Here is a 22,032-nt window from a genome sequence, read left to right as displayed (position 1 = left end):
GAATAGTCACTTACTACTCATCCGAGACGACGCTGGTCTGCGCAGTGATACTGCAGCCTTGGGTATTATGGCCGAGATGGTGAATGAAGGACCATTCCACTATACGCATATAGCAGCACGCGGTTGTCTGGCTGGCGAGGAGTATGTAGTAGGCAAGATGGCCGTCGGAGGCAAGGTAGGCGGAGGAGAATCAGATCTCGGAACTATCTGAGATTGGGTCGGGGCGTCCCGAGGGCCGATGAGATCGGCGGACCGCGAGCCGCCGCGCCCTCGCCTCTCCTCACCTGTTCTCCCTCTCCCGCCACCACATGCATGTCTGCAGGGCCGCGGTCTGCGCTGGCCTTGCCAGAAACCTACACCAAAGGCCGTGACATAGCTCATTCGCTGGGAAATGGCATAACCATCACTGATTGACATCTACCCTCATCGGTGGAATGTCAGCCTGTGTTTCGCATCGGAGGCACATCCTTGCAACGAAGCGACATATCTCATCTTCGTGCGCAGAGACTCGTTCGGGCTCACGAGCCGGAATCTCGTGTATCGGCCGGATGTATGATGAGATCGGTATGTGCTAGTACCCGTTGTGTGGATTCACTGCACGCTTCTTCGCATGCATGCGGATCTGACTGCTTCTTGAATCCAGGTCCTCGGTGGCGCTCGGGCAGCCCCCTGCGGAGTACGTTGTCTGAGGGCGATAACGGAAACGTACTCGCCATTTCGTCTATCGTGCTCGCACTTGATTAGGAGCGTTGTGCGCTGTACCCTTGGCATTGTGACAGGGAAGGTCCGCATTATCGCACGTCTTCGCCATGACGGTGCCTATGTCAAGTCTCCATGTGCATTCTTGTACTGCAATGTCTATCCTTCGCATGCTCTGGCAAATCCTACTAGTAATTTTGCATACGAAAGAAGCCACATCGCGCCGACGATTTCCACCCTCGCGGCCTTCTGGCTTGATGTGCAATACGGCAACTTGCCTCTCGGTCGTGGCCTCTCTAAGCTGAGGAAGTCAATATTTGCTTCTGGCAGTTGTATTGACTAACCTTCTTCATGTCTATTTACAGATCAACGTCGTCTTACCGCTTACTTGTGCTTCCCTAGGCTTCCTTCCACCGCCCACTCTGGCACACCCAGCAGTGTTATCTATTATTGTCCTTCCGGAACCGAGGCGGGCGGGCGGGCGCTATGGGACGGAGGCAGCTCTTCTGGTATCATACGTGCGAATGATACGTGCCCTCAAACTCAGTTGTTCTGCGTGGAGTTCCCGACCCGCTGGGACTCGGTGCACCTCATGGGGAAATGGACCAACAGAATATGATTATCGTCTCGATTCACCGTGACATGTAACGGTCATATGTGGAGAGGTGCACCGACCAAGCTTGTTTCTCCACTATTTAAGTGGAGGCGAGGGGGTCTGGAATTTTTCCGGACGACTGTCGCTCTCGTCCCCTTTTTCACGTCCCAGTACGAAGTACGTGCCACTACCATCATATTTGCCCTCGTCCTGATTGACACTCTTTCACTCAGATGACAGAGACCAGCAGCACCGCAACGTCTCAGCTAATCGTGCCTCCGGCTGCACCCTCTATGCCGGCTGTGCCCCCTCCTGCGTACAGTAGTGGTGCGAGCGACCCGGAGAAAGCAATAGACCTGGTGCCGGAGGCCAAACGTCTTCCTTCGTACAGCTCGTCAGCATCGACCCTGGACGAGAAAGCCGACATCAAGAAGGCCGAGGTCTGGGAGGGCTTCCAGGACGACGAGCTCCCTGACAAGACCCAAGGCCGGCTTGTCAGGAATGTGCGTTTCCAAATGCTGTCCCTTTATCGCAGGTTATTTGGCATCGTCTTCTTCACCAACCTGGGCATCTTCATCTGGTACTGTGTGAAAGGGGCGAACGCCAGCCAGATTGCCACGGTAGTCATCGCGAACCTCTTCGTGTCCATCCTCATGCGCCAGGAGTACGTTATCAATACTTTCTTCGCCGTGGCATGTCTTGCACCGAAGAGGTACGTATTGAACGGAGTCGGCCTTCGATCGTGCTTCGCTCATGTGGTTGCAGCTGGCCGCTATGGATCCGTCGCATCCTCGCACGTGTATACTCTATTGGAGGAAGTAAGTAACCTTGTGATTACTCCCGAGATCTCCCTTTGACCGACGTCTCGATCAGTTCATTCAGGGGCCGGTGTTAGCGGGACCGTGTGGTTCATCCTTTTTGTCGGAAAAGCCACCCGGGAAGTCATTGACAAGGGCAAGGTAAGCCATGTGTGCTACCCTCTTCCATTCTCAACTCAAACGCTGAATTTCTATTCAGACGAGCGTTCCCACCTTGGCGCTGTCCTATGTGATCCTTGCTCTGCTCGTGGGGATGGTTACGTTCGCCTACCCTGCCTTCCGTGTGAAGTATCATGACCATTTTGAAGCCATACACCGCCTCGCGGGCTGGACGGCTGTTGCGCTCGTCTGGGCGCAGGTGAGTACAATCGATGTTGGCTGATATAGTTCCCACGCTCATAGTACGCCGGTACTCCGCCAGGTGTTACTTTTGATCGACGATTACCGCGCAGAAGACGAGACGCTCGGACACGCTGTCGTGCACTCGGCTCCGTTTTGGCTAGTTGTCGTCTTAACGTGCTCGATCATCCTTCCCTGGCTGCGTCTCCGCAAGGTCCCTGTTCGGGCCGAAGTCCTCTCCGACCATTGCGTCCGATTTTACTTCGATTATGGTGCGTCAGCGTGGTCACCTCTACAGTATCTAATCTGACAGACGTGCTTCAGTGAACACGCACCCTGGTCACTTCACCCGGATGTCGGTGAACCCGCTCTTCGAGTGGCACTCGTTCGCCACTATCGCTGAGCCCGGCAAGAAGGGCTACTCCGCCGTCATCTCCCGGGCGGGCGACTGGACAATCCAACAAATCAGAAATCCGCCTGAGAGGATCTGGATTCGGGGCATCCCCTGCTATGGCGTTGTGCGCGTCACTCCTTTGTTCCGCCGGGTGGTAATGGTGGCGACTGGCAGTGGCATCGGCCCGATTGCGCCCGTGGTGTTCGCCAAGCGCACCGAGATCCAGCTTCTCTGGACGGCGTCGGCGCACAGGAAGACGTTCGGCGACAAGCTCGTCGACTCCCTCCTTGAGGCCTCGCCGGACACTGTTATCTATGGTGCGGTATGAACTCGCTTCCGGGCAACACAAAGCTGACGCGTCTCTAGACACTCGGGTGCACGGCCGCCCCGACATGGTCAAACTCACCTACCGCATGGTCCAGGAGTTCAACGCGGAGGCCGTCGTGATTATCGCCAATCAACCCATTACTGAGAAAGTCGTCTATGGGATGATGAGCCGAGGCATCCCTGCTTTCGGTGCCATCTGGGATTCCTGAGAACGCCATTGTCGCTGTTTGGACTTGCTCTACTATTTCTCATGAACGTCACGTTTTGACACGTATGTTGTATCAATAGACCCTAAATGTTAGATCTAGAGCCGCTGCGGGAATATAGATATCTGCCGATGTTGCACAATCCGACGAGTGAACTACTAGACCTGCCATATCGAGCGAATTATGTAATACCACCCACAATGCCACCGTGACTGTCCGTCCTGCGAGCGACTTGCGAGCGACTCAGCGCGAGACTCGGACCCAAGACTGTCACCCAAGTCACCTTGACCCTTCCTGTGCATTCGTCCTCGGCACCTTCTTCAAATTTTGAACGCATCGCCAAATCGTTTGCTTGCCAATCAGTACGTGCATCAAGAGATGTATGAAGAGTCTGCCTTCAAAATTTGACTGGGGCGGAATTTCCACGTCCAGTCAGACATGGTCAACCTAGACTTGAGCCAAACAAGTCTTCGCTTGGAGCGGCATTCGTCAGCTAGGAACAAGGCGGTTGCATCAGCTCCTATCTCCGCGGGGGAGGTCATGTTGACTGTTCCGGCACTGTCGACTGCTCTGTTACAAAGCGAGAAAGGCCGCCGATGCGACCACTGCCACAGGCTTGCTTCTGATGACATCCGGCTGCGAAAATGCACTGGTTGCGCCGCTTACTGGTACTGCGGTACAAAATGTGCGGTCCATGCTCTCCACGGATCCGTCACCATCGGCATTCTCAGCTAAAGTTAGAACAGGTCAATCGGTGCAGTGGAAGGCGCATCACAAGAGAATATGCAAGCAATATCCTCGGTTCACTGTATCAGAGGATTACCAAGCCCTGTTAAGCCACGACCAAGTTGACGCATTCCTCCTCTCACATCTGTTGGGGGATGTTTTCTCCAGCGGTCGATATGCGCTCACCAGCAGCGAGGACGGGCCCCTTGGTATCTTCATGGATCTGATGAAAGGCCCTCTCGCACATGCTACCTCTATTCCGGTATGCGCAGGACCTCCAGGCACAGATACTCCGCAAGTCGGGATAGCAGACGATTTGTATAGCCGCTTTGGCAACAACAACTTCGTCGTCCATTCGCATCTGAATTCATACGCGCACGGCATATTTCCTCTCGCTAGCCGTCTATTCAATCATTCCTGCGCTCCCAATGCCGTCACGAAATATATCATTACTCCATCGGAACCTGTCCGCATGCAATGCGCTGCTCTGCGGGACATCGCAGAGGGCGAGGAGGTACGGGGCCGTTCGCTTAGCTCTGTCTAGACGAGTGATATCGGAATATCCACACAGGTGACAATTCCCTACTTGGATCCGGCTCTACCCGTGGAGACCCGTCAACAAGCCTTGCAAATGAACTACGGCTTCTCGTGTTCCTGCGCGTCTTGTTGCGTCAATGAGCGCATACACCCGGTGCCACCCCCAAGTCGGGGATCGGCAGAACTTGATGACTTTGAGAGAGCGCTGCGGAGATACGTTCTGGGCGATGCGGGGAGGGTCGTTAGGCTACGGGAGGACACTGACCTTCTCCAAAAGATGCCGGTCGAATTCGCCGCGGTCCTTCACGAGTCGTATTTGCCCCAGCTGTCGGAAACTTTCAGCAGGACTTCGCATGAAGGTCCGTACGGAGAAGCATTGTCAACTGGGCTCACCCTACTGGCGCTCTATTCACTCGTCTATCCCGTCAACTACCCACAAATCGGTGTGTTATATTTAGGCATTCCAATTATACTATGCGGGGGTGTACTAAAGACTGTATCGTATCAGGCATGCATGCGCTGGAGCTCGCAAAGACAGCGTGGAATGCTGCCGTGACGCATACAGAACCTGAGGCCGCGAGTGCTCTGAAGAGCGATGCGAGATCATTTCTTCTTATTGCGACTCATGTCCTGAATATTTACGGGGAAGAAGGGGACGAAGGCGGCCCGTTGGCAGAGATCCGTGTCTTGGGAGAGATACTGGGGCTTCCATAGCGAGTACACTGTCTTCCACGTACGCCCCTTCCTTCCATCGCAGTGATAGTACTTTCAACTTGACCGTTTCAATGACGTTGTCCCGCTAAGTAACTGCTGTGTGAGTAATCGCAGCCCGCGTCTCAGGCATGGGCGCTATATGCGGTGATAATGCGGACATCGACTCCTTCCAACTTCCTTGTCGATCTTCTCGTGCGGACCTGCGTCTCCGAATCGTATCCACTATCCTCACTGTGCATCGTTGAGCATGTATATTTGTCGCGTCTTGACCAGTCTGCCCCGAGAACACCGTAAGTCTGCTCGTGACAGGGTGCGTCGACTCATCTGTGTAGCTTATAAGCTTACACCAAGCATGTTCGTCGCGCGAGTATGCAAGCTTCACTTCATACATGAAGGTCGCCATCAGACAAACTGAAGCGAAGCTTACGTTCTGACCTCGAGAACGTCATGCAGACGCCCACTCGGACATCTCGTGAAGCCCCAATGAAGCCACTATAGTCTGACTTGAGTTGGAGTGTATGTCTGTATCTCCCTGACTGTATACGTGCTCGTAACTAACGCTACTGACTGGTTAAATAGTGTATCGCAAAGACATCACCGAGCATGTTGCCCGTGGTGGCGACTTGGTGGCGACCGAGGAAAGGTGGAACTTCTTGACTTGTCTATTTGATTACTGACGCTTCTTCCCTTCTTTGACTCATCAATGCATCACGTCTCACACTTATGTGCACAGGCGCGACCACCGCCCACGGCGCAATGGGAGAGCGCACTCACAAAGGTAAGATGCATTCTTGATAGACTTCGAAGAACCAAATCGATATGCACGTAAGGCGGGCAATTAAGCATAGCCCCGCCGTTCACGCGGCCTATATGTACTGCGCGCCATGCAAAGCGGGAGAAGGTTGCTCGCGCCCGCCGCACTCGCTTGAGCATTTCCCCCCAAGGAGGCAGACCGTTCCCCATCGCTCCGTGGTCCCCTTCGCCTGTGCGGCGATGTCCACTCGCCATTCATTCCTTTCGACTACAGGGCTGATCAGGGCGCCCTCCAATGCAACCGTGTCCGACACACCCTTACCTAGACATGCCAGATCTGGCGGCACCAAGCCCAGAAAACCATTTCGCGCAAAGAATGTGCTCGGCCGCACGAAAGGAGGCATCCTTCCGCTGGGGACTCCGTTCATCGTAGGAATGGCGATCGCGTTCTCCTTGGTCTTCATCTTCTCGCTCTCGTGCGCTTTCATCGGCAGTGAGGAAGATGAGCCGCCTTTCAAGGAGTTGCTTGACAGTGTGGTGGCAAACAACCCTGGGGTACGGAATCAGCCTGTACTCGAGCGGTGAGTGGTAGACCTGATCAACCAGCAGATTGTCCTCATCGGCGACAATGTCGATGTCGATGTCGACGAACCCGCCATGACCATCCGATGGTCCATAATTGGCTGCGGTTCAGCGTTCGTGCTCCCTGGCTCGGAGGGAACACACGGCAGCAACGCATGCGGTCTTCCCTCGATGGCCTTGAACGTGTATGTTGACAGGTCAGTACGCGCCGTTGCCCTAACCGGAAACCGCATGGCTGAGATCCTGCAGCGGGACTGACCCTGAAGCAACGTATGACCCGACCCAGTTCCCAACGGCCATCAAGACGGGTCAGAGGATCAGGTCAGTCTGCCTAGGTATCATAATCACGAACCGGCGAGAGTAACGGCCTATTCCACAGCATACAGAACCTGTGTCAGTTTGACAGCGATCACGTTCTCGACGTGCATTTAGCTCGCATGTATCCGTTCGACACCTACCAGCTTGCCAGCACCCTTCGCGTCACAGACAGCGACAATAACCCTGTCTCGATAAGCGCCATGACAACACTCAAGCTTACCTCCAGCTTTGCGATCACACCCACGGAGGTAGACAGCCATATGAACACTTCGAACGGCGTGACAGGTCCAAGCAGCGACATCATTCTATACATTCGACGTCCGCCTGAAGCGAGATTGTTCGCAATGCTGCTATTTTGCGTCACTTGGATGCTTGCGCATGCCGCGATGATCGTCGTCGTGCTCGCGCGACTGCAGGGAGACAGCGAGAGGACACTACAATACATGTTGTTCATCTTGGTCGTGCTCTTGGCTATTCCGCAACTGCGGAACACCATGCCAGATGCGCCTGGATTTGACGGTGAGTAGAAACAAAATTCGTAGTAATAAGCAATGTCGTACTGATTGGGTCATTCAGGAGTCCTCCTGGGTAAGTCTATGCTCGCATGTGTACGTCGACCACAAACGCTGAGCCTCCTGCAGACAGCATCGGATTCTTCCCGCAGATGATCTGCGCCGCTCTCGCGGGACTCCTTCTTTTCATCTCGATCGCGCACAGGATACTGAAGGAGGTCCATGTGCAGGAGGAGGAAGCAGAAGAGAAGGCCAGGACAGAGGCTCTCCCGCAGCCCAAGGGCCTGGAGAGACTCCGCCGCCAGGGCTCCTCGATCGACTTCAGGGGCGCGCGCAGATGGAGTAGAGCTGCCTTCCCTGGTGTACATGTACAAGATGAAGTTGATGGGTTTTGACCTCGCCATCTCCCCCCCAAATGTCCAGGAGTCGGCCGTTCATTAACGTTCATTTGTAGGCGGGGAGCATTGATTGGAGCTTGGCGTTTAATTGTATTGCGGGATCATGATAGTCCCGCTTGTTGTGGACATTACAATTCGTAGCTGTAGCTAGCGCTTGTACAATCAATGTAGCAGGACGATGTAGCAGGAAATCAGACTTACATTCCTTGACCATACTTCCGCTCGAGTCATGTCCAAAATTATGGGCCATGCTGGCGGAGTAGTGGCGATGAGATCTGACCACGTGGCCTCTTGTTTCGGCCACGTTATACTGACCCTGTGTAGGCGCCCGGTTGACCACCTTCGTCTCGACTCCGGACGTCTATTACTCAAGTTGAGCTCGCGCCCAGACCAGAATGCCCGTCGGGATCGAAGCATGGGTCACTCAAATCCCACCGGTTACGCGAGCATGGCTTGCACTGGCGGTGCTTACCAGCTTGGCTGTAGTAAGTTGTTCCTCGGGTAGTATGACGCTTGTGGCTGAAGGTGTGCACGCCATGCAGCAATGCCAAGTTATCACTCCTCTGCAGCTGTACTTCAGCTACAAAGCTACGTTCACGAATGCACAAGTACGTTCTGTAGCTGAGAAGGGATGTATATGTACTAACTCCTCGTCCTAGCCCTGGCGAGTGTTGACGACGTTCTGGTACTTCGGTCCGATCTCGCTCGACTTTGTGTTCCACATGTTCTTCTTGTGAGTGCTCCCTCCCGATTCTTGGCTGCCGCGAAACTCATCCTTGGATTACTATGAAGCATGCGATATAGTCGCATGCTTGAAGAGTCGTCGTTCGCGAACCGCAAAGCAGACTACTTCTGGCTGCTACTGCTATCCGCCATCATGCTTCTTGTGCGTCCTTTTCAAATCTCTTACATGCTCGGACATTCATTCGTGGTTCAAAGGCAATATCCCCACTTGTCAACCTGCCCTTCCTCTCCTCGCCACTCGCCTTCGTCCCCATCTATCTGTGGTCGCGACGACACCCATCCACACCGATATCACTGTTCGGTCTGATCACCATTACCGCGCCATACCTGCCGTTTGCCCTCGTCTGCCTCGCGTGGATGCTCAATGGCACCTGGCGCGCTGCCGCAGGGGATCTTATGGGTTGTGCGGTGGGTCATATCGGATGGTTCGTGCGGGACGTTTGGACGCGCGAAATGGTCGGGAGACCGACGTTCCTGAGCGATGCGCCGTTGGCTTTGTGAGTATCTCCCTTGTCAGGCTGAGGGGACAAGGCACTGATGCTGCCATGCAGGAAACGCCTACTCGGAGACATCTGATGCCGTATGAAAGGTACATCGCTAATTTATAAAAGCTGGTTTCTGGATGGAGCTGTTGTACACGATCAACCTTCGGACTGTGATTAGTGTCTCGCTAATATGTATTTTATTGTTGCAATGCAGCCTGAGACCGCGATGACTTGCGATTGGGTGTTGGGGCGCTATCTTCCTGAGCCGGCACTGATAGAGAACCTGGATGCTCGACTATGGCAGCAAACACACACACAAGGCTTCTCAGAAGAGTACAGTGCGCCTGTGTTTCCGCGACGGGAAGAATCCGTCCGAAGACCGGTGCCGCTCATTGCTTGTGCCTGAGCAGCGGATGCAAGAAGCATGTACGGGACCAGCCACAGGAACGCCAATCGTCACGGTTGTGGCCGCACAACGTGGCGTGCGCTTGCACTGACTGTCAATCCCGCCCAAGATCCCGCCAGAAGCAGAAGCAGCACCAGCACTCCACCCCGTACAGTTTTAGCCTCGTTCTAGTGCATTTCTGCCATGCGGCTCCGGAGAAGCACAGGAAGGGCGCAGACCAGCATCTTTACCACGGCAAGAGCCGAGTCATAGTGTTTCTCGCGCGGCATGTCGTGGATCCACCGAGGATTTGAAGCGTATAGGTGCTCTTCGCGCGAGATAGGCATGTATTGCGCAGAGATTGCCTCTGGCGTGCGCAGGAGCGGTGGGCCATGGCAAGCATGTGCATGTCCGTTAGTCTACGTCCAGGTCCTTCCCTTCGAGCACGGTCTCGCCATCCTCCGAGAATTTAACGTCGTTCTGTCAACATATGTCGCGCTGAGTACACAAACAGGCCAGCAAGGCTTGACTAGCCCTGGAAAGACTCACCTCGTGTCCGGCGGACTTGCCGACGTACTTGGTATGGTCTGTAGAGTGCGTGGCTCAGTTCTGGGTCACGGAGATACAGATAGTGTCGGCATGTGCGGACTCACGGCCGTAAGCTGCCAGCTGCCCGGCAGCGTTGAAGAACTCGACACGAGTGTACGCGAGGGACTTCCCTGGGGACAGACAGAGCAGCAAGTCAACATATGAACAACTCGGCCCCCGATATGGGGTTCTAAGATTGTGTAGCACGACAGACCTATGCCAACTACGACTGCACTCATTCGCATTTCATCGCCTACACGACCGCCCGGCTTTACGAACGACGTTCCGATGTCGACGGACACCCCTGTGAGGAACTGTCCCTTGGTCGCTACAGCAAGGGACCCCATTGTGTCCGTGAGAGACAGGATGAGGCCGCCGTGGACGGTCTGAAAGATGTCATAGCTGAGTGACGCTCGGATCACAGCAAACGGACCGCGGCCTCACTCCGACTCTGTTCACTGGCGGTCAATAGACAAGACGTGAGTACGGTGTGTACATCTGCCGCCGAAACACGACAAGAGTGTGAATGTCTGGAAGGGACGCACGGTTATACGGCTCGATCTTGAGTGACGCTTGCAGGAAACCAGGTTTTGCATCGAGAATCTTGAGCTGTTAGTAGAGGCATTATACCGGTATGTGAGGGTCATAGAAAGGCTGAGAGACGGACGTTCGGAAAACAATGTTGGTCGTGCCCTGCATACCGTACAGAGTACGCGGATCAGAGAAGGCATAATCAGTGACAGTGAGCGCGACATGGCCGAACTTGATGATAGTGCAACGCGCACCTTTGTTCTCGACGAAAGATTTCCAGACCTGCGTATGCGTGATGGGCATGTGAGAGCCATGTTAACATCCGTGCGGACTGACCCTCCGGGTAAATCTGAGGCAGGCCGCCATGGTCGAAGTTGCTAACGGCAGACGATATACGAGCGACACGATACACCGCGTACACGCTGACAACGATACTCGCGCCGACACGGTCACGTGTGAGATGTATGCGCGCCGGGCCGCGGACGCCCTGGTCATGGCCCCTCCTCGACCGGGTTAGCCTGAGGAACTGCACAACTTGCTATACATGGTCTATTATTACTGTAGTACAACTGTGGTGCCAGTGTCCAGCGCCGTGCAAGTCGCAAACTCTTGAGATCACAGATCTCGGTGGCTCATTGAAGCGGAGCGCGGACGGGTGGCACGTCCGCGTCAGACGCGACCGCCGGAGTTCACAGCAACTGGGCAACTGCCGTCACCATCCTGCTCGCTGCCTGCTTCTCTGTTTCCGACCGTTGGGCCTAGCTAGCAGAGGCCTCGGAGAACTGTCTCGCACAGAGGCGGAAAACCTGTTCGGCGTTCTGTTTGCCGATGTCGCTCTCGTAGCTTACTACCATTCAAACTATAGGTCCACCTAGACATGGGCACGCTACAACGCCGATACAGATGTCTCACGTCAGGTTGTGCGCCTAGAGGTTGCGTTCATCTATCCATCATAGAGGTCAGTGGCCCTTGCGGGAAAATGCTCTTACACTACAGAAGAAACGATGCCAAAAGTGGCACATCGGGGCTCCTGTGCTCCTCCCGCCGATTGTGCGCTCCCAAATTCCGAATCCCACCCCAGGACTGACCGCCGCGAATTGCTTCCAACGGATCCTCTACAAGTTCTGATGGCTAGGCGATTGTGCGGCTGTAGCTAGTAAACGTCCGGGTAAGGTCGGAAAACGCACCCTTATCCACTGCTGGTGTCTAGGCTAAGGCACTGTGTGTCCGATACCTTCGACAAGCAAGATGGTGACTGCATAGACAGCTTTGACCAATTAAAACTCTGGTACCTCCCCCCCCCCCGCACAGCGATCATCCCCATGAAGTGCTTCTGGCTGACTTGCTCTTCCGTGGCTCCCATCATTTGACCCATACACCCGGGCTTCGAGACTAGCGGCGCGTGCGCTCTGGAGTAGGTCATCGCCCTTCAAGCAGCTTACGTGCGTGCACCAAGCGTTGGCCGTCACGTCCTTCCGGGCGTCCTACTCACGTCCTATTCCGAATATGTTCAGAAAGAAGTATGTGCTCCTCTGATGTCTGTATGTCTGTATCTCAAAACTCCGCCCGTGTGAGGACATGACAGGCCGGCATCGGTGCTTGACAGACTTCGCGAACTGGATAGGACCTCCCCCCCGTATCCACAGGTATAATAGGGACGGTAAGGAGCCGCAGACCGCATTGATCACCTCGATCAAGCTACCCTCCCTCAAACGCCCCTTCCACCTTCGCATCAGCCTACCTCCATGAGTACTACGTCATCAATTTCGGAGGAAGCTAAGGGACCTCAGGTGGCCGTCCCTCACCCTGTTCACAAGTCTGAAGAGATCGTGGTGGACCTCACTGGCAAGCAGGCAGTAGTGAAGGTATCCTCCATTTCCGCGTCGACGTCGCAGAGCGATGTTTCGTCGTCGGAGAAGGGCGAGATGTGGCAGGGGTTTGAGGACGACGAGCTCCCCGCAAAGACGCAGGGTCACTATCTGCGCAACCTCCGCTTCCAGATGATGACGCTGTATCGACGGCTGTTCGGTATCGTGTTCTGCGTCAACTTGGGCGTGTTCATCTGGTACGCGGTCAAAGGGGCGAATGCAGAGCAGCTCGGCCGCGTTGTCATCGGAAACCTCTTCACGGCCATCCTCATGCGACAGGAGTACGTGATCAATGCGTTTTTCACTGTAGCTTGTCTAGCTCCACGGTCGTAAGTCGTGTCTGACGCACCGCATCTGGGTATACAATTCTAATTTGAGCTTCTCAGGTGGCCGCTGTGGATTCGGCGGATCCTGGCAAGAGTGTACTCAATCGGCGGAAGTGGGTATCCGGAACAACTTCGCTGTGACTGCATGCTAACTGTCATACCACAGTCCATTCCGGTACAGGAGTTGGTGGAACCATCTGGCTTATCCTCTTTGTGGGGAGAGGAACGCGCGAGGTGATCAAGAAAGAGAAGGTATGCTACCCTATCTATCGTTGCTACTATCAGAAACTTGACAAGACCTGTGCACAGACGAGCGTTGCCACTCTCACCGTGTCCTATGCCATCCTGGTGCTCCTTGTGGCGATGGTGATCTTCGCTTACCCGAAGTTCCGCGTACGACACCACGATGCATTCGAAATGATTCATCGTTTCGCCGGATGGACTGCTGTCGCTCTCGTTTGGGCTCAGGTTCGTATACACATTGTCCTTGCAATCAGTGGATATTGAGTTAATCACGCAACCAGGTTATTCTCCTCGTCAACGATTACAAGAGTCCGGATGAGACACTGGGTCACGCCGTTGCGCAGTCGCCTCCATTCTGGCTCACCCTAATTTTGACGATTTCTATCATCTTGCCATGGGCCCGTCTGCGCAAGGTCCCAGTTCGCTCTGAAGTACTCTCGGAACACTGTGTACGCCTCTACTTCGACTACGGTGAGTGTCGCGCGAGCGGTCAACCTGATTATCACTCATATCTTCCTCAGTGAATACGCAACCCGGTCACTTCACCCGGATGTCGATCGATCCGCTCTGCGAGTGGCATTCCTTCGCTACCATCGCCGAGCCTGGCAAGAAGGGATACTCTGCTGTCGTCTCGCGTGCCGGTGATTGGACGAAGCAGCAGATCGGTAACCCACCGGACAAGATTTGGATCCGCGGCATCCCCTGCTATGGTGTCGTGCGCGTTACACCACTGTTCCGCCGAGTAGTGATGGTGGCGACAGGCAGCGGCATTGGTCCGATTGCCCCGGTTGTCTTCGCGAAGAAGACCGAGATCCAGTTGCTCTGGACGGCGCCCACGGTGCGTCAGACGTTCGGAGACAAGCTTGTGGACTCGTTGCTCGAAGCGGCGCCCGGATCCGTGATCTATGGTGAGAGTACCCACGTCCGTCACCATACTTCCGCTGATGCTAATGTGTTGCGCACAAGATACTCGTCAACACGGCAGGCCCGACTTGGTGAAGCTCACGTATCGGATGGTCCAGGCCTTCAATGCGGAGGCCGTTGTGATCATTTCCAACCAGCCCTTGACGGAGAAAGTAGTGTACGGCATGATGAGCCGCGGGATCCCTGCTTTCGGTGCCATCTGGGACTCATGAATGCGGATACTATTCTCAAGGGCGACGCTGCGGCGCATGCATTGCCCTCTACTACGGCTATGTAGCTAATCTTCCAACACTTGTCATGCCATAATAGCAACTGTGTTGGCTATTTGCGACATCTAGATTTGTTATAGATTTGTATTGTGTACGTTCTGCATTTGTTCTGAGTTCTGCGGTGCATGATGTAGACTAGCAACCGTCCTGGATAGACATGTCTGTTATTTTTCGTGCAAGCATGCAGCACATACGGTCTACTAGATCTCAACTTCCGCTAAGTTACTTGACACAATACTTAAGGCATCGGCCGACGGAGGGGCGGCAAACGCCGCACGACCTTCCTCTCAATTTTGCATATGATTCTATCGTCCTCCTACCGTCCTGGCTTGCAGCAATAACGCATGTCTCTGCAACAGACCAATTGAAGCTACAGTCCAGAAAATTACTATATATTTCGGTCACACTTAGCGGTGAGCATCCGAGTCACAGGTACTGTCAGGAGCCCGCCAAGGTTCCTCGAGCCAATCTGAACTATGACACGCCCCCCTCCCCCACAACCGAGAAACATGTCCCAGGACTATCAAAACCTGTAGGTGGGGATTCTTGCGCAGCGAGGTTTGCGCAATTATACAGCCTCGAGCTGGACCAGGCGGCCACCCGGGAGCTACTAGTACTACCCCTTAGCACAGCCGGCCAAGCTGCATGGTTCGGGCAGCGTGACCCATCTGCTCGGTCTCCTGAGTATCACGGAGTGATGCCGTTCAAGATATATATTCGACAGCATGGTTGGCACTTTGGCCCGCGTCCTTGACCTGACGTCCTCAGCTTGACATGCGTATTGAAGAAGGGTTCCAGCCGGTATGTTCACCATGATCCAGCTTCGCATCTTGTTGTTTGACTGCACAATCTCAAATGACAGACTCCATATACGGAGGGACATCCGTACCACACCGATCCTGTCCTTCCCGGTCTTCTGAAGCGTGTCCTGCCATCAGATGTCTTCGCTGAGATTGAAGCAGATTTGGGTCGCTTCGGCGATGAAGTAATCAACAGTGCGTAACGACGTTTCTGCGCAGTGAATCGGTCATGGAAGGCGTACGTTTTGGTTTCCAGCTTTGCGACCCGTGAACAAGCTCATGGGTCCGCCCAAGCTTGTACAATACGACAACTGGGGCCGTCGAGTGGACCAACTGCAGACAACGGAAGGCTGGCGCCGTATGAAGGCGCTGTGGCAGAAGGAAGGCATCGTAGGGATATTCTACGAGCGCAAGCACCTGGAACACAGTCGGATTCATGGCTTCGCCAAGATTTTATTGGCCATGGCGGATGCACAGGCAGTACGCATACTCAGTATCTTTCCTGCGGTTGCTTCGCGAGCTGAGCGCTTCATATCAGATAGATTGTCCACTGAGCATGACAGACGGGTCGGCAAGGGGTACGTACGTGCTCTTTACCGGGAAATCTGGGGCCTAACAAATTATTCTCAGTCTGCGAGCTCCTTGGGACACCAGAATTGAAGCGAGATGTATACCCTCGGCTTATCAGGTCGGTTTCGCATAACCTTGCTAACGTGAATGCACCGGACTGACGGTGTCTACAGCCGTGACCCCGACATTGCCTTCACAGCAGGGCAGTGGATGACAGAGGTGAGCTACGAGCCGCATGACGTGATAGTCCGTGGACGTCTGATACAACCACCACGCCAGCGACCCGGAGGTTCGGACGTCTCGCTCACAGAGACGACGGCTACTCCCGCTCTAGGAGAAGGAGTGTCAAATCGCAATCCGTATGGCCCAAAGTATACGCTCAACGGCTTCAAGTGGTTCTCGAGCGCGACTGACAGTGACATCGCGCTGGCTCTGGGACGTACTGGGCCGTTATCCGAGGGATCTCGCTCGCTGTCGTTGTTCCTCGTTCCGCTCCACTTCCCCATTCTCTGCGAGCCTGGCGCACCAAGGCCTTCAGCGCTCACCAACCGCATCTTTATCCACCGACTCAAGGACAAGTTTGGAACAGTGGCCCTCCCGACTGCCGAACTGTCGCTCGAGGGCACTGAGGCGTATCTCTTGGGCCAGCCTGGCCAGGGCGTGAAGCTTATTGCGCCAGTCTTGAACATCACCCGTGTGCACTCCGCTACGTCGTCTGTGGGTAACCTGCGCAGATGCCTCGCGATCGCGACGGCATACTCCAAAGTGAGAGCCATCAGAGGCGGCAGACAGTTGCTGCAGGACACACCGCTGCATGTCGCGGAACTTGCGAAGGTATCTCTCGTGTATCGCGCTCTCGCACATATGCTGTTCGGGACGGTCGCGCTGCTGGGCAAGGTCGAATGCGGCGTTGCGACGGAAGACGAGGCGAATCGACTCCGAATGCTCACGCCTGCTCTGAAAGCTTTCGCTGCAGAGAAGGCGTGTACAGCGATGGAGGAGTGCATGACGGCGCTTGGAGGCGCGGGGTACATGACGGAGACTGAGATTGGGCGGTCCGTAATCCTATTACCTGCAGTCGTTCGCTGGGCTGACCGACCGCCGTGATCCCAATAGGATGATCCAAGACTCGCTGGTCGAGAAGATATGGGAGGGTACCATCACAGTGCTTTCACTAGATGTCGTCCGAGCCGCGTCAACACCAGTGATACTGGATGCGTTCGTTGCGGTGGGTTTCTGCTTGTCCATTCGCGTATTCTTGGGTACTAAGGAGCTTGTCAGTGGGTGAATAGCGTACTGGCGTCGTGCACTCTGGATCCCAAGGTCGACAAAGCTTTGCAGACGTCGCTTGACATGCTGCGATCCGCTCTGGACGACTTGGTCGCCGCGTACGCCGCACCCATCCCACCTCTCGTGCCTCGCCCGGCGTTGTTCCTCTTGTCACATATCGCATGTGGCGCGTTCTTGCTGGAGCACGCAGTGTGGGCTTGCAAGACGCATGACGCGTCTCGAGCGGTCGATGCGGATGTGTTCAAGAGGTGGGTCGAAGAGGGCGGCTTGACACAGGTGATCCAGGATGTACGAAGGGCCAGACAAGCCTCGCATGGGCGCCTGCAGGAGGACCGGGATCTTGTATATGGCAATGCAGATGGGGCTAAGTTGCCCTCTCGACTGTAACTCTCATCACTGTTACCTGTACTATATAGGAATACCGACGTACTCGAGAGGACTGGCATGATGCTCTTCAAATACCGGTGCATAACAGCATACTAGCCCGCGTCCAGTTCTTTCACTGGTCCCAATTAGCACAACTTGCTAGTGATACATGGAATGGATCGGGACATCACTATCAATACAGAGCCGGCGCAAGCTACAATGAGAGGTATGAGATCTCTCATGATCCGTTGTACGGGACAATATGGCATCTAACCACCGAGTGAGCCCTCACATTTCGGAAACGAACTAGGAATAAAGCATACCCGAGTAGACCACGTCCTCCCCACCCGCTTCTCGGAGTGAAGCTCAAGTCAATAGTCTCTCCAGACCCTCGTAAGACCTTGATTGCGATCTGTCGCTGGAGACAATGTGAGACGAATGAATTCAAACCATCGACAACGGGCATACGTTCTCGCGCGTGCTGACGAATTCAGCCAGTGGCTGCAGGGATAATGATGAAGGAAATGATGCTCGTGTCAATGGCCCGAATGAAAGCACTAGATCCTCTCGGAGGAGGCCCTACAAATCGAGTCTCAGCAGCAATCTCACAACGCGTACAATACAGTAGAGATCACGCACCGCTGCCGCTGCTGGACTGCCCGGCGCTACACCGTTCACCGTCGCAAACGGTACCAATGGGCCATCGGAAGATCCAGCATTCTCCTGTGGTGCAAGCGGTTCTGACTTCGCCGACGTGGCGGGGTCAAACACGACTTGCAACGCAGTCGCGATGGTGTCCCTGAGCGCGTCCAGGTCATTTCGCAGTTCGATTATGCGCACGCGAGCGTGTCGAACAGCCCAGATATCGATGTCTGCTCGCGGGAAGCCATCCGCATCAACCAGAGGGGAGTTCAGGGTAGAGGAGTTCGCCTTCAGAATGGACACTTGTGCGTCCAGTTCGGCCTCGATGTTTTCTTTCTGGGTCATCAACGATCGCACTCTGTCCGCTGGCGTATCTCTGTCTCTCGAAGGAATCATCATGCCCATGTCAAAGATTGGAGCCCAGTTATACGCGACAGTGGGAGCAGAAAGCAAGAAACACGATCGCACGGGCTACGCAATGCTACTGATGACATAAGCTCCCGCTTAGAATGAGATAAGTGAGTTTAATAATAATAGTCAGGCGATAGTTAGCCTTTATTACTAGGACTACAAAGTCATACTGACCCTACTACAGTGACTGACGCGTCGACAATAGACCCGCTCATTAGACAACCATTAGACGCGGTTTCTTGCACTTGTACTCTCACTCGCTTCGAACGCATGGACGAGTCGTCCTCATACGTTCCTTCACAGGGCTCATCTTCGACTTCACGACCATCCAAGAGGCTTTCAACAACGTCGTTCTCGTCGCAAACGTCGGTAGCAATCCAGTCGAGCCGTCCCCTACGTATCAAGACGCCTCTGTCACAGGTGCATTTCCCGCATGCAAGCGGCATCAGCTACGGGTGAGTGTATTTCAGGCGATGGTCAGAATAATGAGCCTTTACCTCAAACCTTTCAGATTGGGACCGGATATCCTTGCGCCTGTCCCGCGTAAACACCACATTCTGCAGGCGTCCGAGAGTCCACATTGGCTAGGTTCACCGACGCTCTCCGCCTCATCTTCCCGTCCCGTGTCCCCCTTCTCACTGGGTGGCTCACATACATTGTCGCCACCAACGTCGCGTCGCAGACTGAGCAGGCAGCTCAGCTTCAGCTCGCTCAAGGAACAAGAGCAGTCCCTCGCTTCGCCACTATCAGCGCACGCACACGAGCGACGGAAGGCCGACAGCGAACATGGCGGGGGCATGGGCAGACGGTGGGTGCGCTGGATGCACAAGCAGGGGCTGAAGCGGTGGGTCGTGCCCTGTGCGGTACTGACGTCCGTATGGGTGAAGTGGTCGATCGGGCTCGGCTCGTACTCCGGTCAGTCAGAGTGGACATGGCGAGTAACGCTTGTGCAGACGTTCATCGCAGTACTACTCAGGACAGGGTACGCCGCCGATGTACGGTGACTATGAAGCCCAGCGCCATTGGATGGAGCTTACCATACACCTGCCCATGCGCGAATGGTACAAGTACGACTTGCAGTACTGGGGTCTTGATTACCCACCATTAACCGCGTATGTATCGTGGGCATGTGGTTTAGTGTGCGTTCACTCTCTATATGTGAGGATGCCCGTCGTGACGCTTGCATTTGACAGCGGGTCATGGATCAATGCCTCGTGGTTCGCCCTCGACGCCTCACGTGGGATTGAAAGTCCAGAAAGCAAAGCATACATGCGTACGACTGTACTGGTCTTCGATAGTCTGGTATATCTGCCTGCACTCTTCCTGTTCGTGCGAACATGGCACGCAAATCGTTCCGCGCGCACTCAGGTGATTATTTCGTGACATGCTGCATTTGAACGAAACTCAGTTAGTCACAGGAAGTAGCCCTCCTCACCCTCCTTTTGCAGCCTACACTACTGCTCGTTGACTTTGGTCACTTCCAGTACAACTCTGTCATGCTCGGTACGTGCATGTGATATGTTCATCGCCAAACAGCGAATTGACATCTCTCAGGTCTCACATTGTTCGCTATGGTTTGTTTCGCCCGAGGTCATGACCTGCTGGGCGCAGTGTCGTTCGTCCTCAGCCTAGGATTCAAGCAGATGGCACTATACTATGCCCCCGCAATTGGATCGTATCTGCTTGGTAAGTGCTTGTATCTAGGCATGGTACAAGGGTACGTACTTCATTCGTGCCCCCGTAAATCTCTCGTACTCAGGTGTAACGATTGCATCTTGCAGACCTCGCCACTTCGTCCGTTTAGCTGTCGTCACGGCCGCATCGATGCTCATCCTATTCCTCCCCTTCCTCCCGCCCTTCGCCCCTCTATCCGCCATCCTTGACCCCATCACACGCATTTTCCCCTTTAACCGTGGGCTCTTCGAAGACAAAGTCGCCAACTTCTGGTGCGCGAGCGATGTCATCCTCAAATGGCGCCGTCGCCTCTCCCCCAAAACGCTCGTGCGCATCGCGACGGGCCTGACCGCGCTCGGATTCCTGCCGGGTGCGGCGGGGCTGGTCTATAGCGGGTGGAGAGTGCGCTTGCAGACGCGCAAGGACGACGATGCGAGGGCGGGTGCGGTGGCGGCGCGGGAGCCCGCACCGACGATGCCGCTCTTGCCGTATGCGCTCCTGACGTCGTCGCTGTCGTTCTTCCTGTTCTCATTCCAGGTGCACGAGAAGACGATCTTGCTACCGTTGCTTCCATTGACCCTGCTACTGTCTGGGGTGACGTCGAATGAAACGTCGGAGACCTGGGAGATCGGGATGCTCGTGAGCAATGTCGCGTTGTTCAGGTGCGTGGACTCTTGGGAGATGGCCTGCTCGTTGATGTTGATCGGGTTGCAGTATGTGGCCGCTGTTAAAACGCGATGGCTTGGGAGTATCGTACATCGCCATGACTGTACTATGGAACCGTATTGTCGGCTACAATCCGTTTCGTGCTCGACCAAACTCGTTGATTCAGTATCTCTCTCTGGTACGTCAAATTGAATGATCTGCAATCCCGTTCCGTATTGAATACTATCTAGGTCACTCACGCGGGATGTCTAGTCCTTCACGTTCTCGAGTTGCTCTTCTCTCCGCCCGCTCGGTACCCCGACCTCTTCCCCGTGCTGAACGTCCTCCTCTCAACACCTGTCTTCGGGCTCGCCTGGCTGTGGAGCATCCGCCGCGGTGTCGAGGTCTCGTGGGCACTCGGCGGGCTCGGCCCCTCCAGTGGCTCAGGAACTGTACCTAACACGCCAACGCATCACAAGGCCACTGTTTCACGCAGCGAGAACGGCGATGTTGGCGAGGCGAGTGGTGCCGCTCCGCTGGGTATTGGCCGAGAGACGGGTGCACGCGCTGTGAGCTTGGGGTATGCGCAGGGAAGGCGGAGGCTGGCGCACTCTCGCCGGACGGGGAGCATCAGTTCGGTGCTGAGCGCCGGGAGTCACCACGAGTTTGAGCAGAAGTGAGGGGTTTTAGGGATGATGGACTACCTATGATCTTCTGTATGCTCATTTAGTGTCTCATGCTTGTTGTGTTTGCTGTAGTCTGGAACTAGTCTCCGTTGCATACCATAAAGTCCGGAACGGAGTTAATGTAGGAGGCGAAGTGGCGTGGTCAATGTTCTTCCCTCCTCAAGTGTGGTATACTATAGTACTGTGTAGAACGCTAACCTTTGCGTATCACTTTGCCGCAACTCATGGTCTATTTGACGCATGGAACATCACACAGGTTCAACCTCAGCTATTCCTCAAGACGTCTCCATTTATACCACTGTCTACCGAGTAACACAACGCGTACAACAGCAGCAGAAGAGCACCAGCAACAGACAGTGGTTACCGTACCGTACCGTACCACGAGCGTACGCAAAGAACCATCCGCACATAGCAAACCTGACAAAGACAACTGAGCATAAACAGGAACGCATATAGATACGCACGTAGATCCAAGCAGCGTATCCCCGCTGCGACGAGCGGGGGAGATCTGAGTATATGAGCCGGGAGACCAACAACGAGAAGAGGGAGACAAATCGAGCGTCCTGCGCCGGAGAACGGAACGTGGGCGTGCACGCAGCCACCCGCTGCGCCATGTAAGTACCTGCTCCGAATCCACGTGCGGGCGCGCCATTCTACGCTATATACG

General features: G+C 54.8%; 10 protein-coding genes across 10 annotated transcripts; 8 read left to right on the top strand and 2 right to left on the bottom strand.

The window, feature by feature from the left end:
* Positions 1-653: 653 nt before the first annotated feature.
* On the top strand, positions 654-1,409 carry C8Q71DRAFT_341389 (uncharacterized protein). The gene is made up of 2 exons (XM_047917930.1): positions 654-999; positions 1,065-1,409. The coding sequence occupies exons 1-2, from the start codon at positions 810-812 to the stop codon at positions 1,316-1,318; spliced, it is 444 nt and encodes a 147-aa protein (XP_047782937.1). The 5' UTR covers positions 654-809; the 3' UTR covers positions 1,319-1,409.
* A 118-nt stretch (positions 1,410-1,527) lies between these two features.
* C8Q71DRAFT_854003 (uncharacterized protein) lies at positions 1,528-3,381 on the top strand (the record flags this gene model as incomplete). Its single annotated transcript, XM_047927000.1, has 7 exons — positions 1,528-2,006; positions 2,060-2,112; positions 2,168-2,253; positions 2,312-2,470; positions 2,534-2,723; positions 2,776-3,162; positions 3,212-3,381. 7 exons carry the CDS (start codon positions 1,528-1,530, stop codon positions 3,379-3,381), a joined length of 1,524 nt encoding a protein of 507 aa, XP_047782936.1.
* Positions 3,382-3,605: 224 nt separating this feature from the next.
* On the top strand, positions 3,606-5,503 carry C8Q71DRAFT_738005 (SET domain-containing protein). The gene is made up of 4 exons (XM_047922640.1): positions 3,606-4,063; positions 4,125-4,618; positions 4,676-5,084; positions 5,150-5,503. Exons 1-4 carry the CDS (start codon positions 3,817-3,819, stop codon positions 5,353-5,355), a joined length of 1,356 nt encoding a protein of 451 aa, XP_047782935.1. The 5' UTR covers positions 3,606-3,816; the 3' UTR covers positions 5,356-5,503.
* An 845-nt stretch (positions 5,504-6,348) lies between these two features.
* Positions 6,349-7,915, top strand: C8Q71DRAFT_854002 (uncharacterized protein; the record flags this gene model as incomplete). Its single annotated transcript, XM_047926999.1, has 6 exons — positions 6,349-6,663; positions 6,718-6,887; positions 6,940-7,011; positions 7,070-7,527; positions 7,585-7,596; positions 7,650-7,915. 6 exons carry the CDS (start codon positions 6,349-6,351, stop codon positions 7,913-7,915), a joined length of 1,293 nt encoding a protein of 430 aa, XP_047782934.1.
* A 229-nt stretch (positions 7,916-8,144) lies between these two features.
* Positions 8,145-9,341, top strand: C8Q71DRAFT_341222 (Der1-like protein). Its single transcript, XM_047917929.1, has 6 exons — positions 8,145-8,403; positions 8,461-8,526; positions 8,578-8,651; positions 8,711-8,804; positions 8,858-9,159; positions 9,214-9,341. Exons 1-6 carry the CDS (start codon positions 8,314-8,316, stop codon positions 9,236-9,238), a joined length of 651 nt encoding a protein of 216 aa, XP_047782933.1. The 5' UTR covers positions 8,145-8,313; the 3' UTR covers positions 9,239-9,341.
* Positions 9,342-9,466: 125 nt separating this feature from the next.
* C8Q71DRAFT_737983 (Thioesterase/thiol ester dehydrase-isomerase) lies at positions 9,467-11,111 on the bottom strand. The gene is made up of 9 exons (XM_047922638.1): positions 10,988-11,111; positions 10,906-10,933; positions 10,788-10,813; positions 10,666-10,729; positions 10,565-10,578; positions 10,335-10,506; positions 10,186-10,251; positions 10,082-10,119; positions 9,467-10,012 (listed from the first exon to the last, which is right to left on the bottom strand). Exons 1-9 carry the CDS (start codon positions 11,015-11,017, stop codon positions 9,947-9,949), a joined length of 504 nt encoding a protein of 167 aa, XP_047782932.1. The 5' UTR covers positions 11,018-11,111; the 3' UTR covers positions 9,467-9,946.
* A 1,031-nt stretch (positions 11,112-12,142) lies between these two features.
* C8Q71DRAFT_341119 (uncharacterized protein) lies at positions 12,143-14,331 on the top strand. The gene is made up of 8 exons (XM_047917928.1): positions 12,143-12,171; positions 12,237-12,848; positions 12,906-12,958; positions 13,012-13,097; positions 13,155-13,313; positions 13,370-13,559; positions 13,610-13,996; positions 14,055-14,331. Exons 2-8 carry the CDS (start codon positions 12,397-12,399, stop codon positions 14,222-14,224), a joined length of 1,497 nt encoding a protein of 498 aa, XP_047782931.1. The 5' UTR covers positions 12,143-12,171; positions 12,237-12,396; the 3' UTR covers positions 14,225-14,331.
* A 260-nt stretch (positions 14,332-14,591) lies between these two features.
* On the top strand, positions 14,592-17,577 carry C8Q71DRAFT_341052 (uncharacterized protein). The gene is made up of 9 exons (XM_047917926.1): positions 14,592-15,082; positions 15,144-15,276; positions 15,338-15,561; positions 15,620-15,659; positions 15,712-15,769; positions 15,825-15,870; positions 15,931-16,706; positions 16,768-16,879; positions 16,933-17,577. The coding sequence occupies exons 1-9, from the start codon at positions 15,056-15,058 to the stop codon at positions 17,326-17,328; spliced, it is 1,812 nt and encodes a 603-aa protein (XP_047782930.1). The 5' UTR covers positions 14,592-15,055; the 3' UTR covers positions 17,329-17,577.
* C8Q71DRAFT_341054 (uncharacterized protein) lies at positions 17,437-18,431 on the bottom strand. Its single transcript, XM_047917927.1, has 4 exons — positions 17,947-18,431; positions 17,776-17,886; positions 17,631-17,725; positions 17,437-17,576 (listed from the first exon to the last, which is right to left on the bottom strand). The coding sequence occupies exons 1-4, from the start codon at positions 18,352-18,354 to the stop codon at positions 17,546-17,548; spliced, it is 645 nt and encodes a 214-aa protein (XP_047782929.1). The 5' UTR covers positions 18,355-18,431; the 3' UTR covers positions 17,437-17,545.
* A 138-nt stretch (positions 18,432-18,569) lies between these two features.
* Positions 18,570-21,618, top strand: C8Q71DRAFT_737967 (glycosyltransferase family 57 protein). Its single transcript, XM_047922637.1, has 9 exons — positions 18,570-18,815; positions 18,872-19,275; positions 19,337-19,499; positions 19,554-19,728; positions 19,779-19,863; positions 19,915-20,077; positions 20,142-20,696; positions 20,749-20,878; positions 20,931-21,618. The coding sequence occupies exons 1-9, from the start codon at positions 18,631-18,633 to the stop codon at positions 21,357-21,359; spliced, it is 2,289 nt and encodes a 762-aa protein (XP_047782928.1). The 5' UTR covers positions 18,570-18,630; the 3' UTR covers positions 21,360-21,618.
* Positions 21,619-22,032: the final 414 nt, after the last annotated feature.

Source organism: Rhodofomes roseus, assembly GCF_022264815.1.
Source record: "Rhodofomes roseus strain CIRM-BRFM 1785 chromosome Unknown C8Q71scaffold_3, whole genome shotgun sequence".
Classification (NCBI taxonomy): Eukaryota; Fungi; Basidiomycota; class Agaricomycetes; order Polyporales; family Fomitopsidaceae; genus Rhodofomes; species Rhodofomes roseus.
The sequence above is the reverse complement of the archived record's forward strand: the minus strand, read 5'-3'. Positions and strand labels throughout refer to the sequence as shown.

What these genes read in the sequence shown, in the direction of transcription:
- C8Q71DRAFT_341052 (XM_047917926.1), top strand. Translation starts at nt 15,056, where the DNA reads ATGCGTATTGAAGAAGGGTTCCAGCCG. An exon ending in GTATACCCTCGGCTTATCAG is followed by an intron (nt 15,770 to 15,824) that starts GTCGGTTTCGCA and finishes CGGTGTCTACAG; the next exon opens with CCGTGACCCCGACATTGCCT. An exon ending in TACTGGATGCGTTCGTTGCG is followed by an intron (nt 16,880 to 16,932) that starts GTGGGTTTCTGC and finishes GGAGCTTGTCAG; the next exon opens with TGGGTGAATAGCGTACTGGC.
- C8Q71DRAFT_738005 (XM_047922640.1), top strand. Translation starts at nt 3,817, where the DNA reads ATGGTCAACCTAGACTTGAGCCAAACAAGTCTTCGCTTGGAGCGGCAT. An exon ending in CTGGTACTGCGGTACAAAAT is followed by an intron (nt 4,064 to 4,124) that starts GTGCGGTCCATG and finishes AAGTTAGAACAG; the next exon opens with GTCAATCGGTGCAGTGGAAG. An exon ending in CGTCAACTACCCACAAATCG is followed by an intron (nt 5,085 to 5,149) that starts GTGTGTTATATT and finishes GTATCGTATCAG; the next exon opens with GCATGCATGCGCTGGAGCTC.
- C8Q71DRAFT_341054 (XM_047917927.1), bottom strand. Translation starts at nt 18,354, where the DNA reads ATGGGCATGATGATTCCTTCGAGAGACAGAGATACGCCAGCGGACAGA. An exon ending in TCGTCAGCACGCGCGAGAAC is followed by an intron (nt 17,726 to 17,775) that starts GTATGCCCGTTG and finishes CATTGTCTCCAG; the next exon opens with CGACAGATCGCAATCAAGGT. An exon ending in GGAGGACGTGGTCTACTCGG is followed by an intron (nt 17,577 to 17,630) that starts GTATGCTTTATT and finishes CTCGGTGGTTAG; the next exon opens with ATGCCATATTGTCCCGTACA.
- C8Q71DRAFT_341119 (XM_047917928.1), top strand. Translation starts at nt 12,397, where the DNA reads ATGAGTACTACGTCATCAATTTCGGAGGAAGCTAAGGGACCTCAGGTG. An exon ending in AGTGTACTCAATCGGCGGAA is followed by an intron (nt 12,959 to 13,011) that starts GTGGGTATCCGG and finishes GTCATACCACAG; the next exon opens with TCCATTCCGGTACAGGAGTT. An exon ending in TCGCTCTCGTTTGGGCTCAG is followed by an intron (nt 13,314 to 13,369) that starts GTTCGTATACAC and finishes TCACGCAACCAG; the next exon opens with GTTATTCTCCTCGTCAACGA.
- C8Q71DRAFT_341389 (XM_047917930.1), top strand. Translation starts at nt 810, where the DNA reads ATGACGGTGCCTATGTCAAGTCTCCATGTGCATTCTTGTACTGCAATG. An exon ending in CTCGGTCGTGGCCTCTCTAA is followed by an intron (nt 1,000 to 1,064) that starts GCTGAGGAAGTC and finishes GTCTATTTACAG; the next exon opens with ATCAACGTCGTCTTACCGCT.
- C8Q71DRAFT_341222 (XM_047917929.1), top strand. Translation starts at nt 8,314, where the DNA reads ATGCCCGTCGGGATCGAAGCATGGGTCACTCAAATCCCACCGGTTACG. An exon ending in GTGTTCCACATGTTCTTCTT is followed by an intron (nt 8,652 to 8,710) that starts GTGAGTGCTCCC and finishes ATTACTATGAAG; the next exon opens with CATGCGATATAGTCGCATGC. An exon ending in TATCCGCCATCATGCTTCTT is followed by an intron (nt 8,805 to 8,857) that starts GTGCGTCCTTTT and finishes CGTGGTTCAAAG; the next exon opens with GCAATATCCCCACTTGTCAA.
- C8Q71DRAFT_737967 (XM_047922637.1), top strand. Translation starts at nt 18,631, where the DNA reads ATGGACGAGTCGTCCTCATACGTTCCTTCACAGGGCTCATCTTCGACT. An exon ending in CGGGCTCGGCTCGTACTCCG is followed by an intron (nt 19,276 to 19,336) that starts GTCAGTCAGAGT and finishes AGTACTACTCAG; the next exon opens with GACAGGGTACGCCGCCGATG. An exon ending in TCGTGGGCATGTGGTTTAGT is followed by an intron (nt 19,500 to 19,553) that starts GTGCGTTCACTC and finishes TGCATTTGACAG; the next exon opens with CGGGTCATGGATCAATGCCT.
- C8Q71DRAFT_737983 (XM_047922638.1), bottom strand. Translation starts at nt 11,017, where the DNA reads ATGGCGGCCTGCCTCAGATTTACCCGGAGG. An exon ending in TGCAGTCGTAGTTGGCATAG is followed by an intron (nt 10,252 to 10,334) that starts GTCTGTCGTGCT and finishes GTCTGTCCCCAG; the next exon opens with GGAAGTCCCTCGCGTACACT. An exon ending in GCAAGTCCGCCGGACACGAG is followed by an intron (nt 10,013 to 10,081) that starts GTGAGTCTTTCC and finishes ATATGTTGACAG; the next exon opens with AACGACGTTAAATTCTCGGA.